At 40.0% G+C, this 17,645-nt stretch overlaps 1 protein-coding gene across 2 annotated transcripts in view; it reads left to right on the forward strand.

Annotated features, from left to right (window-relative positions):
• Nucleotides 1-17,645, forward strand: part of BORCS5 (BLOC-1 related complex subunit 5) — a 68,660-nt gene that overhangs the window by 38,567 nt on the left and 12,448 nt on the right. For both annotated transcript variants that reach the window (XM_031444075.2, XM_031444074.2), the window contains exon 3: nucleotides 12,745-12,902. In XM_031444075.2, the coding sequence (XP_031299935.1) occupies nucleotides 12,745-12,902 (158 nt within the window). The remainder of the gene's footprint in view (nucleotides 1-12,744; nucleotides 12,903-17,645) is intronic.

The following is a 17,645-nucleotide window of genomic DNA, read 5'->3' on the forward strand; positions in this document are numbered from 1 at the left end:
AAGTGCTTGACACGCCTTGTGCCACACACAGTGCCGGCTGGCTGTGGGGACTGGACTTTGCCACTGGTTCTGCTGCTGCTGCTCCCTCAGAAACACTGTTTTTCCAAAACCTGCTGTCACCAGAGAACGTACCTCGCGGAAGGCCCCTGTTTTGCAGCATTTGCTCCCTGTTTAGAGGCTGGGGTGGGTGCATGAATGGGTGGACCTTCCTCATGTGCTTGTGTTCTAGCTGCAGGGCAGGTGGGAAAAAAGAGGCTCTTGGCTCATCAGCTTCTGGTATAATAGGCGACTAGGTTCTCGTATGTGACACTTTGTTTTATTGCCACCTCCTTTCATACTCAGAGTAAGGGTCTTCTGAATTGCAATGTGCTCCTTTCTGCAGATCATTCTAAATTAGTCTTGATTTTGTCATCAAAGAAACATGTTATAGCAGTCTAGACTGATACTTTGTCTCTCTCCTCATAGAAGCATGGAATTTTCAAAGTTTAGACTTGGAAGAAAACATGGTTCAATTTGCTCAGTTTTCAGGGAAGGAAATGGGACTGACTTTCCCCCTTGGTTTCTCCTTTTCTAATTTTCATTTTCTTCCCTATTGGCCACAGAATTTTTGGCCACTTGATTAGAGGGGTATTGTGAAATATTTCAATCTATTTGACTTTTCTGGTTGTGTAAAATGTACATAACAAAAGTTACCATCTTAACCCTTTTGAGCGTGTAATTTAGTGGCATTACGTACATTCATATTATCATGAACATCCCACCATCCGTCTCCAGAACGTTCCCATACTTACTATTTTCTCCTCTCCTCAGCTCCTGGCAACCTTTCTTTCTACTTTCTTTCTCTAGGAATTTGACTATTCTTTGTACCTTACGTAAGTGGAATCATACAATATTATTTGCTCTTTTGTGTCTGGTTTATTTCACTTAGCATAATGTTCTCAAGATTTATCTTATGTTGTAGCATGTGTCAGGATTTCCTTCCATTGTAGACTGAATAATCTAACATTGTATGTATATACCACATTCTGCTTATCCATTGATCACTTGATGGATGTTTTTGGGTTGCTTCCACGTCTTAATGTGAATAATGCTGCTATGAACGTGAGGATGCAAATACTTCTTTGAAACCTTACTTTCAGTTCTTTGGCATATATACCTGAAAGTGGAATGGCTGGTAATCATGTGATAATTCTATGTTTAATTTTTTGAGGACCTTCCATACTATTTACTACACTGACTGTACCATTTTACTTTCCTGTCAACAGTGTACAAGGGTTCTGATTTCTCCACATTCTCACCAACACTTCTTGTTATTTTCTGTTTTTTTGATAGTAGCCATCCTAATGAGTGTGAGGTAGTCTCGTATTGTAGTTTTGATTTGCATTTCCCGTATGATTAGTGATTTTGAGCATCTTTTCATGTGCTTATTAGCTATTTGTATATCTTCTTTGGAGAAACATCTAAGTCTTTTGACCGTTTTTGCATTGAGTTGTGTTTTTATGTTGAATTTTAGGAGCTTTAAAAAAATGTACTCTGCATATTAATCCCTTATCAGTTACATGATTAGCGTGTATTGGCTCCCATTCTCTGGACTGCCTTTTTACTCTTTGATAGGGCTTTTTGATGCATAAAATTTAAAAATTTTCATAAAGTCCAGTTTGTCTATTTTTTCCTCTTATTGACTGTATCTTTGGTGTCATATCCAAGAAATCATTGCCAAATCCATGTCTTGATGCTTTTGCCCTTTGTTTTCTTTGAAGAGTTTTATAGTTTTAGGTCTCTGATTCATTTTGAGTTAATTGTTGTAGGTGGTGGTAGATAAAAGTTCAGCTTCATCTTTTGCATGTGGATCTCCAGTTTTCTCAGCACCATTTGCTGAAAAGACTGTTCTTTCCCCCATTGAGTGGTCTTGACACCCTTGTAGAAAATAGTTTGACCATATGTATGAAGGTTTATTTCTGCTCTTTGTTCTATTCCATTGATCTTTAAGTCTGTGTTTATGCCAGTAGCACATTGTTTTGATTATTACAGGTCTGTAGTAAGTTTGAAATCACAAAGTGTGAGTCTTCCAGCTTTTCTCTTCTTTTTCAGGATTGTTTTGACTATTGAGAATTCTTTGAGATTCCATATGAACTTTAGGATGTGTTTTTCTATTTCTGCAAAAAATGTTGGAACTTTGATAGGCATTACGTTGAAACTGTGGATCACTTTGGGTGATATTGACATCTTAATAATATTACGTCTTCCAGTTTATGAAACATGAGTTGTCTTTCCATTTATTTGTGTCTTCTTCAACTTCTTTCAGCAGTGTTTTGGACTGTTGATTGTACAAGTCTTTCATCTCCTTGGTTAATTCCTAAGTATTTAATTTTTTTGATATTACTGTAAATGTAATTGTTTTCTTAATTTCCTTTTTGATTGTTCATTGTTAGCGTACAGAAATGCAACTGACTTTTTGTGTGTTGACTTTGTATCCTGCTACCTTACTAGATTCATTTATTATAAATTTCCCCTTTAGTGTGCTTTGCTGCATCCCTTAAGTTTTATGTTATGTTTTTGGTTTCTTTGTCTCAGTTTTTTAATTTCCCTTGTGATTTCTTCTTTGATCCCATTGGTGGTTTAATTTCTACAAGTTTGTGAATTTTTCAATTTTCCTTTCTTTATTTCTAACTTCAACCTGTTGTGGTAAGAGAAGATACTGTGTATCTATCTTTTAAAATCTGTTGAGATTTAACTTGTAGCCTGACATACGATCTATCCTGGGAAATGTCCCATGTGGACTTGAAAAGCTGTGTGTTCTATTGTTGGGTAGAGTGTTCTGTATATTTCTGTTACATATAATCGGTTTACTGTGTTGTTCAAATCCTCTGTTTTCTTACTTACCTTTTGCTGATTGTTCTAGCCATTATTGAGAATGGGATATTGACATCACAAACTATTGTTGTAGAACTACCTCTCATGTCAGTTTGGTCAGTTTTTGCATAATATAGTTTGATGGTCTGTATCTAGGTGCGTTAATGTTTATAAGTGTTATGTCTTTTGCTGATTTGAAACGTTTATTAATATATAATGTCCTTCTTTGTTTCTTGTAAACTTTTTTGATTTGAAGTATATTTTGTCTGAATTAGTATGACTATCCCTTCTCTTTTTTGTCTACTATATGTGTGAAATATCTTTTACCATCCTTTCTCTTTCAACCTGTTTGTGTTTTTGGGTGTGAAGTGAGTCTTTTGTAGATAGAATATAGTTGGATCACACTTTTTTTTTTTAAATCCATGATGCCACTCTTGTCTCTTGATTTGAGAGTTTATTCCATTTACATTCAAAGTAATTACTGATGAGGAGGGACTTACTTCTGTCACTTTGCTCCTTGTTTTCTTTTATACTTTATAGCTTTTTTGGCCCTTATTTTCCAGCTGCTTTTGTGTTTAGTTGATTTTTTTAGTGAAATGTTTAAATTCCTTTCTCATTTTCTTTTGTATATTCTTTATTTTATTTGCTAATATTATGGGGGTTATATTTTACATACTAAAATGTATAACACTCTAAATAAAATTTATATCAGATTAGCTTCAGTACCATAAAAATTCTGCTCCTTTATAACTCCATCTTCACTCCTGTCAGTTGTAGATGTCACAAAATTACCTTTTTATACATTGTCCAAAAACATAAACTAACAATTTTTTAAAAATATGCTAGTCTTTTAAATCATGTAGAAAGCAAAAAGTGGAGTTACACGCCATTGTTATAATAATGCTAGCATTTGTAATTGCCTGTGTATTTACCTTTACTGAGATCTTTATTCATACAGCTCCAAATTACTGTCAGGTATCCTTTCCTTTCAGGACTGTAGGACTCTGTTTAGCATTTCTTTCAGGGCAGGTCTAGTGGTAATGAACTCCCTCAGCTTTTGTTTATCTGGGCATGTCTTAATTTCTCCCTCACTTTTGAAAGACAATTTTGCTGCATATAAGATTTTTGATTGACAGGTTTGAATATAAAAGCACTTTGAATATATCAGCCCACTGCCTTCTAGCCTCCAAAGTTTCTGTTCAGAAATCTGATAATCTTACTGAGGATCCCTTATATGGAATAAGTTGCTTTTCCCTTGCTGCTTTCAAAATTGTTTTTCTCTCTGATTTTTGACAGTTGGATTGATTATACAGATCTTCCTCAGCTTTTGATAGGATTATGTTTCAGTAAACCCAGCATAGGTTGAAGAAGATGTTGTAAGCTGAAAATGCATTCAATACACCTAACCCCTACCAAATATCATAGCCTAGCTTAGCCAGCCTTAAACACGCTCCGAACACTTGCATTAGCCTACAGTTGGGCAAAATCATCTAACGTAAAGCCTATTTTATAATAAAGTGTTGACTATTTCATGTAATTTACTGAATACTGTCTGAAAGTGAAAAAAGAATGGTTGTCTGCATGCAGAAAGGTTTTAAGTATACCATTGTGATCACATGGCTGACTTGGAGCTATGGCTCACTGCTGGTGCCCAGTGTCATGAAAGAATATCATACTACATATTGCTAGCCTGAGAAAAGATCGAAATTCAAGGAGCAGTTTCTACTGAGCATGTATTGCTCTGCACCACTATAAAGTTGAAAAATCATTAAGTTGAACCATCATAAGCTGTGGACCGTCTGTAATGTGTCCTCGTGTGGATCTCTTAAAGTTCATCCTACTTGGAGTTTGTTGAACGTCTTGAATTTATACATTCATGTCTTTCATAAAATTTGGGGAGGTTTCAGCCAGTATTTCTTCAAGTATTTTCTTTGCTTCTTTCTCTTTTCTCCTTTTGGGACTGCTGCAATGTGTTTGTCGGTCTGCTTGGTGGTGTCCCACAGGTCCCTTAGGCTCTGTTTACTTTTCTTCAGTCTTTTCCTCGGACATGGTAATTTACATTGTCCTACTTCAAATTCACTGATTCTTCTGCCTGCTCAAATCTGCCTTTGAATCACTCTAGTGAAATTTTCATTTTAGTTATGGTAGTATTCAGTTCCAGATTTTTTTTGTTTGTTTCTTTTTAGGTTTTCTATCTCTTGAAGTATCTCCATTTTGTTCATACATTATTTTTCTTGACTTTCTCCATGCCTTCCTTTAGTTGTTTGAGCATCTTTAAGACGGTTGTTTAAAAATAATTGTGTAGTAGATCTGTAATCAGATCTTTTTCAGGGACAGTTTCTGTTGGATTGTTTGTACCTTTGAGTTCTTTTCTGTTTCTTGTGGGCTTTACGATTTTTTTTGTTGTTGAATACTGGACTTTGAATCTAATAATAAAATAACTCCAGAAATCAGATTCTTCTCCTTTCCTAGGGTTTGCTGGCTTTTGCTTTTGTTTTTTGTTTTTATTTTTGTTTGCTTGTTTTTTTAATTGTTGTAGGCTGTCTCACTGCTGAGGATCAGCTTGAAGTTTAGGGTCTTCTTAGATCTTTTCTGAGCCTGACCCTTTCCTGGACATGCACAATGGCTTTCTGATTTTCCCTGTATATGTAGTTGCTTTTGAATGTTTGACGTCGAGCTCCAAAAGGGGAAAAAGAGAAAAATGAAAGGGAAGAAGAAAGGTGCCAGCCCTTTCAATTCCCTGCAAGTCACTTCAGCTGGAGGGAGAGGGGCCCATAACAGTGGAAGATGTGCAACAGCAGTGGCCACTGCCTCCTTCTCTGCACCTTTGTGATTAGAAGCACCAGCCAGTGATCAGAATACAGGCTGCTGATATTTGGAGGGCAGGGTCCTTTTGCCCGCCCTGGCTCCTGCAAGCTGTGTGTATGTTGCTCCAGGAATACACAGCTGCCTGCCACAGGGGTTCAGGGATGCATAGAGGCTGCTCTGCTAAAAGCTGAAAAGTGACTGAAATAAGCCACAGTTTACCATCCAAGCCTTTCCCTGGAAGTGACTCCAGAGTTCCAAAATAGTTGCATCAGATAGATTCTACCTGAGCAAATGTCTAGGTGGGAAGACAGATTCCTGGTGCTTCCCTTTCGGCCGTCTTCCCAGAGTCCCCTCTATGTTTAATTTTTTTAAGGAACTGCCATGCTGTCTTCCACAGTGGGTGCACCATTTTACATTCTCACCAGTAATGCACAAGGGTTCCAGTCTCACCACATCCTCACCAACACTTATTATTTTCTGTTATTTGGATTGTAGCCATTCTAATGGTTAAGTGGTATCTCATTGTGCTTTTGTTCTGCATTTCCCTAATGATTAGTGATGTTGAGCATCTTTAATGTGCTTATTGACATTTGTATATCTTTGGAGAAATGCCTCTTTGAGTCCTTTGCCCATTTTTGAATTGGGTTTGGGGGTTTTTTTTTTTGGTTGTTCTTTTTAATTTTAGTCTCTACATCTGCTTTTTTGTATTTAACTCTGCTTCTTCTGGCAATTTGCTTGAGGAGTGGTTTCATTTTTAAATTATTTTCTATAGTGCTGTTACATAGAAGGAGGTGCTAGCAAATACTCATATATGGTAGGATTGGTCAGTCATACAGCCAGATTTTGACACCCTGCTTACTTGACTATGGCAACAGCTGGTTGTTGGAGATTTGGGGGACACTGAGGAAATTAACATGAATTGAATACCTTTTCTCTGCCAGATACTGTGCTAGGCATAACTAGATAGAATTCTCACAGTACTCCTTTAATGTAGACAGTATTTAATTTATAGATAGTATTTAATTTATAGGGTTTGAGTTCAAGTTAAGTGTCTTCCCTTACATCACATAGGTAGTAAATGGCAATCCTTGGATTTAAATTTCCAGGTCCACCTGACTCAAAAGCTTATACTTTTTAAATTATCTCACGCTGCCTCCCTTCTCTGGCCTTTAAGTTCAACAACAGAGCAACTCTTTGAACCTATATGTTGTTAAAGGAGGATAATGAGTTGAGCCTTTTGCTTTATTCTTTGGGAGGAAGAAGTGAAGGAGATTATGAAAAGCTAAGTTAAGTTTATAACAGTGGGCAGGATTTCTTGAAGATACTGAGGTGTCTCATTTGTGGATACTGATCACCTTTGGAAAACCTGTGTCTGCTTTTGGTTGTTGACATCGTCTGTTCTTGTTTCTTTGGTCTCATAAGCCAGGGCCCTTGGCCATGGACACAAATGGGTGCCTGAACCTGAGGGACGAAGGGCTTTCTGTAACCTACAGCCAATTCCCTAGAAGCCTGAGTGCCCCTACACCTCCTGAGTCTTAAGAAAGGCAAGGGTAAAGGGAACAGATACCAATCAAGATCCTACTGTAGGCTAGGCAAACCCTAAAGGGAGGCGGTTATCACCCCAAATTTTACTTGGGAAAACTGAGGCTCAGAGGTATAAGGTGAACTGTCCAAATCTACGCAGCTAATAAATAATGGAACTCAGATCAGCTCTCCCCATGTTTCCTTAGTCCATTTGGGCTGCTGTAACGAAATACCATAGACTGGGTGCCTTGTAAGCAGCAGAAATTTATTTCTCACAGTTCTGGAAGTTGGGAAGTCCAGGATCAGGGTGCTAGCAGATTCAGTGCCTAGTGAGGGACCACTTCCTGATTCATAGACGGCTGCGTCCTCACATGGTGGGTGGGCCGTCAGGCCCTCTGGTGTCTCTTTTGTAAGGGCGCTAATCCAATTCATTAGGGCTCCACCCTCATGAGTAATTGCCTCCCAAAGGCCCTGCCTCATAGCATCACATTAGGGATTAGGTCTCAGCATATGAATTTTGGGGGGGACACAGACATCCAGTCTTTCGTCTTCCTTGGCCCTTGGGGTAGTTACTGAAAGCTGTTAGGAGGGAGATCCTGGGAGGATTGTTTCTCTCCACACCAAACATCATGATGGCTTGGCATGTCATACTTGGCTTGTCTGCACTTGCAGTCTCTCCTGCCACATAGTTTAACCAGAACAATCATGGTAGCCATTCTAGGCGGCGGCTTCTCCTGGGTGAGATTGATGTGCCTCTGAAGTGACCAGATGGATATAAAAGTTCCTAAGGGGACCAGTCATGGAGGACACCCTTTTCTAAATACCCCAAAGGAGTTGATCACTAACACACATCGTCAGGTCCTGTCCAAGCTGGACAAGTGTTTTTAGACTTTTCCCTCTCTGTAAAGGCAGAGGAGGGAGTGCCTTTGAGAACGAGAGTTTACGTTAGGTAAGCAATACACATGGCGTATGTACTTTGGACTTTGAAATATACTGTGACCAACAGAGTCCAAAATCCCCTATTAGTTTTGGGGGGAATTTCTTTCTTTTTTTTTTTTTTTTTATAATCTGTTGCTTAATTGTATCTTCACAATAACTTTTGTTAAAGTTACACACATTCTGCTTTCTGGATTCTGTAGCAGGAAATGGAGCTTGTTACCCTATTTCCCTAATATGAGCCCCACTATTCATAATACTCATTTCTAGTCCTGGAAGCAGCTAAGCCTCTAAAAGTTAACAAATTCAGTTTGGTAATAGCATAGGTTAATACCCATATGACTCTGTTGTATGCTTTAGAAAAACTTTTTTTCCTACCTGACATTTAAGACAGAAAAAGATTGCTCAGCAAAATAGTTTCCAAATTTCTAACCCTGATGATTTTTCCACTCAACACTTTACACAAAGAGGTAGGTACAGATGGCAGTTTGCTGGGTCTGTGTAGGATTCAGTCTTGGTCCTCACCCTTCCCCTGGAGCCCACTCTCCATTCCTGTATAAACAGAGTGGTTTCAGCAGGTCTTAGGAAATGTCTCCTGTATTTACCATTTGCAAATATGGAGTCTATTAGATCAGATTTTTTTTAAATTTTATTAATAGACTTTTTTTTTTTTAAGAGTAGTTTCAGGTTCACAGCAGAATTGAACAGAAAATACAGAGTTCGCACATGGCCCTCCCCACCCACACATTTATGCTCCCCTACCCTCAGCATCCCTCATCAGTGTGGCATATTTGGTACAGTCGATGAACCAACATGGACGCATTATTGTCAACCAAAGTCCATAGTTTACATTAAGGTTCATTCTTGGTGTTGTACATTCTATGGGTTTTGACAAATGTGTATTGCCATGTAGCCACCACTGTAGTGTCACACAGAATAATTTCATTGCCCTAAAAATCCCTTGTGCTCCATCTATTCATTCCTCCCTCCCTCGCTCTCCCCAAACCCCTGGAAGCAATGATCCTTTTATTGTTTCTGTAGATTAGATCAGGTTTTTAACTCAAAAACATCTATTTTGTGTGCATCACTGTTTTAAGCTAAAGAAGAATTAGAAGGCTGAGGAGAATGGCCCTGATCTTCAGCACAGTAAAGAAGACATAATTTATAAACTTTATTTGACATGAAAAACTAACCATAAATAGGTGGAAGAATAGAGTATTAGGAGTGAAGTGCCAATTTCTGGGAGCTCTTTTTCTAATAGGAAGCTTACCCTTTGTAATATGATTTGCAAATATTTTCTGCTTTTTTTTTTTTTAACTTACACTGTTTTTTCGTCATAAGGAGCCTTAATTTTTGTCTTGTTGGAGGTATCAGTGTTTACTTTATGGCCTTTGCACTATCTTGGCCCACTTTTTTTTCCTTCTCTTTATTTTTAAGTTTTTTTTTAATTGAAGTATACTTGGTTTACAGTGTTGTGGTAATTTCTGGTGTTCAGCATAGTGATTCAGTTACACATATATACATACTACTTTTCATATTCTTTTCCATCATAGGCTATTACAAGATACTGAAAATAGTTAGTTCCCTGTGCTGTACAGTAGGATGTTGTTATGTGTTTTGTATATAGTAGTGTACATCTATAAATCCCCACTTTTGATGGTACAGAATCACTCATTCCTCTTCCCATGGTGCCTCCTCAATCTTTTTCTACTTCACTCCTGGATTGACAGCAAAAAATTTTAGGTTCCTTTCTTCCCAAGTCTGCATTCCTAGAACTGAATTCTTTTCAGTAATAGGATAGCCCTTGATCATTTTGTTAGGAGATTTTAGTGGTCTGAAAAGTCTCCCATTTTCTTGGTTGCAGGCACTCTAGACAACAGTTTGGCAGTTTCTCATAAAACTAAACACGCAGTTGTCATGCAACCCAGCATTTGCATTCGTGGGCATTTATCCCAGAGAGAGGGAAGCTTAAGTTTACACAAAAACCTGTCTAACAACTGTTCATAGCAGCTTTGTAATAACCCCAAACTGTAAACAACCCAAATGTCTTGCAGTGGGTGAATGGTTAACCAAACTCTGGTACATACCTACCGTGGAATACTACTCGGAAATAAAAAGGAACGAACTGTTGGTACAAGCAACATCTTAGATGAATGTCTGAGGTATTACGCTGGGTGAAAAAAGCCAATCCCAATAGTTGTATTATTGCGTTTTTAAACTTTTTTTTTATTGAAGTATAGTCAGTCTACAGTGTTGTATCAATTTCTGGTGTACAACATACTGATTCAGTTAGACATGTATATTTCTTTTTATATTCTTTTTCATTATAGGCCATTACAAGGTATTGAATATAGTTCCCTGTGCTAAACAGTAGGGCCTTGTTGTTTTTTTATATATAGAAGTTAGTATCTGCGAATCCCAAGCTTTCAATTTATCCCTTCCCCTCGTCCCCCTGTAAGTTTGTTTGCTATGTCTGTGAGTCTGTTTCTACGTTTTTAAACATTTTTGAAATGACAAAATTTTTAAAATAGTGAGCAGATTAATGGTTGCCAGGGGTGAGGATGGGGAGAGAGGTGGATGTGGTTATGAAAAGGAGCACAAAAAATGGTGATGGACCAGCTCCATTTCAGACTGTGGTAGTTGGTACGTAGACCAACACATGTGAGAAAGTTGTCTGGAACTAAACACACATGCACACACATTCAAATATAAGTAGAGTGGGACGCTGGAATTGGATCAGTGGATTGCATCAGTGTCAGTATCCTGATTGTGATGTTGCATTACAGTTTTGCAAGATGTTGCCTGTGGCGGAAACTGGGTGAAGGGGTACACGAGATCTTATACATAGGATCTCAGTAAAAATTTCAGATTAAAAAAATAAATCCTTATTTCTGCAAATACCAGCCTCATCAAAAGCTGCTTCGGGAGGCAGGTTCAGGGGGAGCTCCTGGTGCTCTCCTGTGTTAGGGTGGCCAGTGGTGCCACGAAGGCCCTGGTGCTGGCGGTGGAGTGTGGGGGTGCAGGTCGCACTCTGCTTTGTCAGGCCAGATGAAGATGTGAGAGGATTCTCTGGAATGGCCCCACTGCGGAGCCCAGCCTACAGCCTGTTTAGTGGGGAAAGAGCCTGATTTAGGGCCTACGATCTCAGAACCAGTGAGGGTTTGACATTGGTGGTTGCGGGGCTGGAGTGGGAAAGAGTTCCCAAGCCGAGCCTTGATGTGGGTGAGTCCGGCCTGATGTGTGAGCCACTGTCGTCTTTACTTCGATCCCCGTGCTGTGCCGTGGCCTGGTGTGAGCGTGCCAGCTGTGGGAGGGGGTCCCCTAGATCCCCAGGACCCTCCTAGGGATGCTCTGAAGTCAAAACTGTTTTCACAGTGATACTTGGACATTTGCTAATTATGTTCTGTTACAAGCATACAGGGGAGTTTTTCAGCGGCTACCTGATGTGAAATAGCAACAGAGTAAATGCAGAAGCAGGTGTGAGAATCCAGCTATTTTCTGTGAAACCAGACACTTAAAAGACTTACAAGAACTGTAAACCACTACCACTTTCTCACGTTTTTGTTTTGGAAGATAGTTATTTTCCTTAAAATACGTTATCTATGTTAACATGTAATGAGCTTATTTTTATTTTTAAATGATTTAATAAATACTTGAGAATTTTCCCAGTTGTAATTTTTAGTAGGTGAATACGAATTTAAACTACATACACAGATGCTCTTTGGGGTCCTTAGTAAATTTTGAGAGGGTAAAGGGGTCCTAGCACCAAAGAGTGTGCGAACCTTTGGGTTGATAAGAAGCATGCGACCAGAAATCGGGAGGCTCAAGTTCTAGTTGGGCCTTAGCCAGTGACCCTGAGCAAGTCATTTGGCCTCTTTCGTTGTTATGTCTTCTTTTGTAAATGCTAATAATTATCCTGCTCTACACACCTTAAAGGTAAGGTAATCCTGAATGAAAGGCTTTGAAAATATATCCTACTCATGTTTAACGGAACGTAATAGTTACCCAACAAAACTCATGTTGGAGGGAAATGTAAAGAATGAGGCTTATGGCAGGTTAGCTCATGCTCTGTTCACTTACAAAATTTTTTCACTTTTGCATCTCCTCCCAACATTTTCCTTGTATATTTTCTTTCTTTTTTCAGTTTCTCAGACAGCCATTTTGATTATTAAAAGGATTTAAGTAAGTACACCTTCCAGGGTTTTCCATCAGGGAGGGATTTATATTGCTGATACCATGAAGTAGTGCCAGAAGGTCAGGAGCTCTGTCTTGGAGAAACCACTTACTGTGTGACTTTAGGAAAGTTACTTAACCTCTCAGTGTCTTGGGTTCCTCATCTGTAAAATGGGCTAATAATAACTTACTTTCCTGGGCAGTTATGAGTGTGAAAAATAATGCACCAGCAGCATTTTGCAAGTGCTTGGCACATAATAGATACTCCATAAAGGATAGTTGGTGTGATTGTCATTAGCATATGACAGAAAATGTGAGATTAAATTTAAACCTCTTCCTCTGTCTTCATTGAACTTGTTATTAAGCTACTTTATTCCCAAGTTTATTGGTAGTTTCCATTTCACTTCATTTGATTTTCTTCTTCTTTTTTTTTTTTTTTTTGCTTCGAAGGGTTGCTGAGTGGCCAGACTTCCCCAACAAACACCAAATTGGAGAAACTGGATTCTCAGCAGGTGTTGCAGCTCTGCCTCCGCTATCAGGACCACCTCCATCAGTGTGCAGAGGCCGTTGCTTTTGATCAGAACGCTTTGGTTAAACGAATCAAAGAGGTAAAGTATTGTGAGAAAATACCGTTGCCTACTTATGGTGATTCCCTGTGACTCCTGAGTCCTTTTCTCCTGGGCGGTAGAGCCAGTGATCCAGACTTTCTGGGAAATAGTCATTTTCTATCTAAATGTCTTGACATACTGGGGAGATTGTCTTTCTCAGCAGTAAAATGTGATGTTGGAAAACTGTGGGTCCACGGAGTAGACTAATCTGGAGTCTGAATCCTGGTTTACCTCTTATTTGCTGGTTTAAGTTACTTCTCTTGGTCTCAGTTTTCTCATCTGAAAAATGGGTCCCACCATGATAACCTACCCCAAGGGTTGAGTGAAGATTATTAAATTGCTCAGTAAGTGTTAACTGTTATTAGTATGTGTGAAGTCCTGCCGTACTGATTTGCTTTTGCTAACATTATGTCTTCAAATTGACTTCAGCTCCTTCCTGTGTGTGATTTATATTTTGTTTTCCAGTTGGGTATCGGTTCCTTAAGAGCAGGACCCCTGACATCTCCCTCAATTTGTATTTTTTTCACTGCGTTAGCAGGAAAAGCTCGGTGATTCTTATTGGTTGGTTGGAAATGATTATGCCTACTTAACCCACATGGTTTTTGTGAGGAAAGAAGCAAGATAATTCATGTGACAGTACTTGGTAAATGAGAGAGCATGGTACAAATGTTGAATAATTATGAATTACAGTTAAGTAGGCACTTTTCTGAAGCATTTAAATATGTCATTGACTGGTCCACTGCATGGCACAGCTCTGGGATCACCAAGGTATAGGTAAATACATTTTCCAAAGTTTTCAACCAAGAAGAGTTTTATATTCCTGATTCCCTGAAGTCATGTTGAATGAAAAAAAAGGAAGTCAGGGCTGTATCCTGGCGAAACCACTTATGTGAATGGCACTCCCTGGAGTTTAACAAAATAGTCCTGGTCATTGACTCAGGCAAAAGATGGACCTGAGGAAACATACAAGTAAAGGGTGGAAAATCACTGCTAATTAATGATCAGTTAGTAATAGACATACTACATCCTTGGGATTTCAGTGTAGTCATTAATTACATTGATATATTTGTTTGCCAACACCTCCAGTATTTTCATACTTAACCTTTCATAAAATGTATTTATGTGCTTCTCTCATGGATTAAATACATTTATATGGAAGACTATTTAATATGACCTTTTATGTCAGTTGGCATTGATGTAGCCTTTCAGATATGATATTTGTAACATTATGATCTACAGAGCTCTAAGTCCCAGACATGACAATGCATTAGAATCATTGGGATTTTTTTGTTTGTTTTAATACTGAATTCTTCTCTCCCCTCGTAGATCTAGGATGTGGTCTCTGAATCATTATTTTAATAAACTTATCAAATGATACTGTTGCCATTCTCCATTACCTGGGATTTGGGCACCACTGGTCCAGAGTAGTTTTCCAAAGTAACTTCTATAAAACTAGCTCCATGTAAAGAAGGTTAGACTTTTTGCATGTTTCATCACCACCCTTGGAAAGTCCCAGTGCCTATTACCTTATTAAAAGTTCGTAGGTATCTTGCAGTAAAGAAAATCAGCACTTTTCAAACTTAAAACCCTTAACTTCTATTAAGAAGTAGAGTAGAAGGTAACTTCTATTAACATGCTATAGAGGCAGTGTCTTTTAGAGCACTCTGAGGGGAATGCTTTTGTAGACGTAAGACCTTACCATTTGGACTGTGCTAGAAATTAACTGTGACAGTAACTCTCAGAAGATTTTAGAGTAAGTCAACTTTTTAATGCTTCTTGTCTTCTTTTTGTAAAGTCTTCTACTAGTTTAGGATAAAGTGTGGTGCAGAAAGCTGCAGTGACTAGCTCATTGTCAAGGGCCGGGTAGAGTGTCTTGTAGCTGATAGTACTAGACAGAGCTCCTCATTATCCCACGTCTTCCAGACTCCCGAGCAGTGTTTCTTGGCCCTGAATGCATTAGAATCACCTGGGAATTTTTTCCTCCAATATATATGATGGAAAATTTTACACACACACTGTGAACCTTCCAGTGCTCATTGCCTGGCTAGTAGACATCAACTTGTGAACACTCTTGTTTCAGCCACACCCCCACTCAACTCCCTGCCACCTCCCAACTGGTCTGTTTTTCAGGTCTAATCTCAGGCATATCATTTCATTTATAAATATTTAAGTATGCGTTTTTAAAATGAAGGACTTAAAAAAATCTTTTTAATTTGAGTTACTTTCAGACTTAGAGAAAAGTCACAAAAATAATTCAGAGAGTTCCTATAAACCACTCCCACAGCTTCCTCTACAGTGAGCATCTTAGAAAACTTTAGCACAATGACAAAACCGGGAAATTAACATTGGTACAATACTGTTTACTAAACGGAGACTGTATTTGAGTTTCACCAGTTTTCCACGAACAAAAGACTCCTTTTGAAAAACACAGCCCCAGTGCGTTATAATACCTAAAACACTTAGCAATAATGCCTTCATTCATTCAGTATAGCTGAGGTGCTTTTAAGAAAAATCACTCTAAACCAATTGGGTAGAAACCTTTGAAGGGCTGTGAGAAGGGAAGGAAGGAAGCCGGGCACTGGTGTTTGTGAGAGTGCTCCAGGAGGGTCTCACCTGTGGCCGGGGGTGAGAACCAGTGCTGTGCAGCATTCATTTAAAACAAACTGAGTTTAAAATTCTGCTTGAGGAGCCTTGGGATTCACTCTGAGTAGGCAGTGGTGAGCCAGGACCGCCGCCCAGCAGAGAACAGCATTCACGGTACGGGCGGTGCCCCGGCAGTTCTCTCAGGGCCGAGGAGGTGAGCGCCGTTCAGGGTCTTCCCTGGGGGCTCGTCAGCCCCGTGGGTGCTTGCTGGCAAGCCCCTGAAACATGCACATCCATCTGCGCTCAAACCTAAGGGTTGAAATTAGTCACTTCCAAGTGAATAAAGCAGAGGATGTCGTTTTGATCAAATACCAGCTCTCTGATATTATTCCAGATGTTTCCTGGAAATTTGGTTCCAAGTGTGAGGAAGTAACATAATGCTGTGTGTTAAAGTCAGGGAACTTACTAAGCATGGAGAATGTGTGTTAGTGGAGGCAGAACCCAGACCGGCCAGACACCCAGAAAGTTGCATTGCTTGTGATCACTTAGGTTTGGATCAAAGGGAAATGTGGCTATAACCGTTTCTGATTCCGAGAGGAGAAAATCAAGGAGTTAGCTAAGCTTTCCTCTTGCTGACTTGGAATGATGCTCGTGAATGAAGAGTTACGTTGTGTAAATTTGTGTGTAAGAGGGTGGCAGACCCTTAGCGTGAGGTCCTCTAAAGGTTACAGAGGAACGTGGCCTGGTCCCTGCTCGCTGAGCACTTAGTCTAGGTGAGGGACACAGAAGAGTAAGGTGACAGGAAGGCGCCGTTGATGGAGACTGCTCGATGGTAATTAATAACGAAAGTTTCATGAGAGTTAAAGACCGGGAGACCCTGGAGCAGGTGAGGTGGAAGCTCGGTCTTAAAGGAAAACCAAGATTTGGGAAATGAATGGACAGAAAGAGGAGCGCATGCTGGCTGGGGAAACAGCTGACAGGCTTAGAAGGACATTAACTTTGGGGCTTCAGGGGACAGGGAAGAAACTAAACTTGTTCCAAGAAATCTCTATTAAGAACCACAGATGTTGGAAAGAACTCAGAGACCGTCTGGTCCAGTGCCTTCCTTATGTAGACGCAGAAATGGAAGCCTGTTAGAGAAAGGAAGCCATTCGTCTGTGGTCAGGGAGTCAGACAGCGGCTGAGATTACAGAATTCGAAGTGGAACAAGATCAGAGAAGGTTAGGGGGTTTTCGGCAGCTGTAAGTTTGAACATGCTTACGGGTTGAGGGGGAGAGAAGAAGATGGAAGATGAATGATGGAAGGGATTCTGAGAGCGAGGTCTCCCAGGCAGCCAGAGAGGGGGTTTGGCCTGAGAAAACAGGGAGGACCTAGGCGGGGTTTTAAAAAGACAACCCCTGGCACAGATCAGTCACCCGCGGGGAGCCTGTGTACTCTCTCTGAAGGATGGGGGAGGTCATTTGTTGAGAGTGACCGCTGGGTGGTGGTGTAGTTGTGAGCCCAGGCAGTCACTGAGGGCTCAGCCAGTGGGGGAAAACTTGGCCTTACATTTGTGGGCAGTTCTGCATAGTGGTTCTGACTGTGAAGTCCAGAGCCTCATTGCCTGAGTTCAGACCCTGGCACTGCCTCTAATGAGTTGTGTGACGTTGAGCAAGTTACTTAATTCTTCTAAGCCTGAGTCTCCTCTTCTAGGATCGTAGTCCACCTCAGAAGGGTCCTCGGGAGGGTTACGTGAGTTACTAGACGTAAAGTGTAGGGCCCTGTCTGCCGCACAGTAAACGCCATGGTGTCAGCTCTGGTTGTTGTTTGAAATGTGAACAGTGACTAAAAGAGGAAAGCCTGACCCTACTGCTGTGAATTGGCCCGTGTGAAGTTTGAGACCAGTAACAGCCTAAATGTTGGCTCATTTTAAGCTCTCCTCTCAACAACCCAAGAAGAGAAAGAACCAAATGGAGGCAAGACATAATTTTTAGCCCAGTCTGGTTTTCTGCAAGCCTTGTATGATTTCTTCTGTGCCACAGATATGTACCTGCTGGAATTTTTGCAGTTGATGTAACCGTTTATTCTGCTCCATGAAGAGCACACTGGTACCTGGGGAACTTGGGTCATGAGAAATGTGAAGATGGCACATGATGTGTCCTTGGCTTCTGGCCTGTGGAT

This window comes from Camelus dromedarius, chromosome 25 (assembly GCF_036321535.1).
Source record: "Camelus dromedarius isolate mCamDro1 chromosome 25, mCamDro1.pat, whole genome shotgun sequence".
Taxonomy (NCBI): Eukaryota; Metazoa; Chordata; class Mammalia; order Artiodactyla; family Camelidae; genus Camelus; species Camelus dromedarius.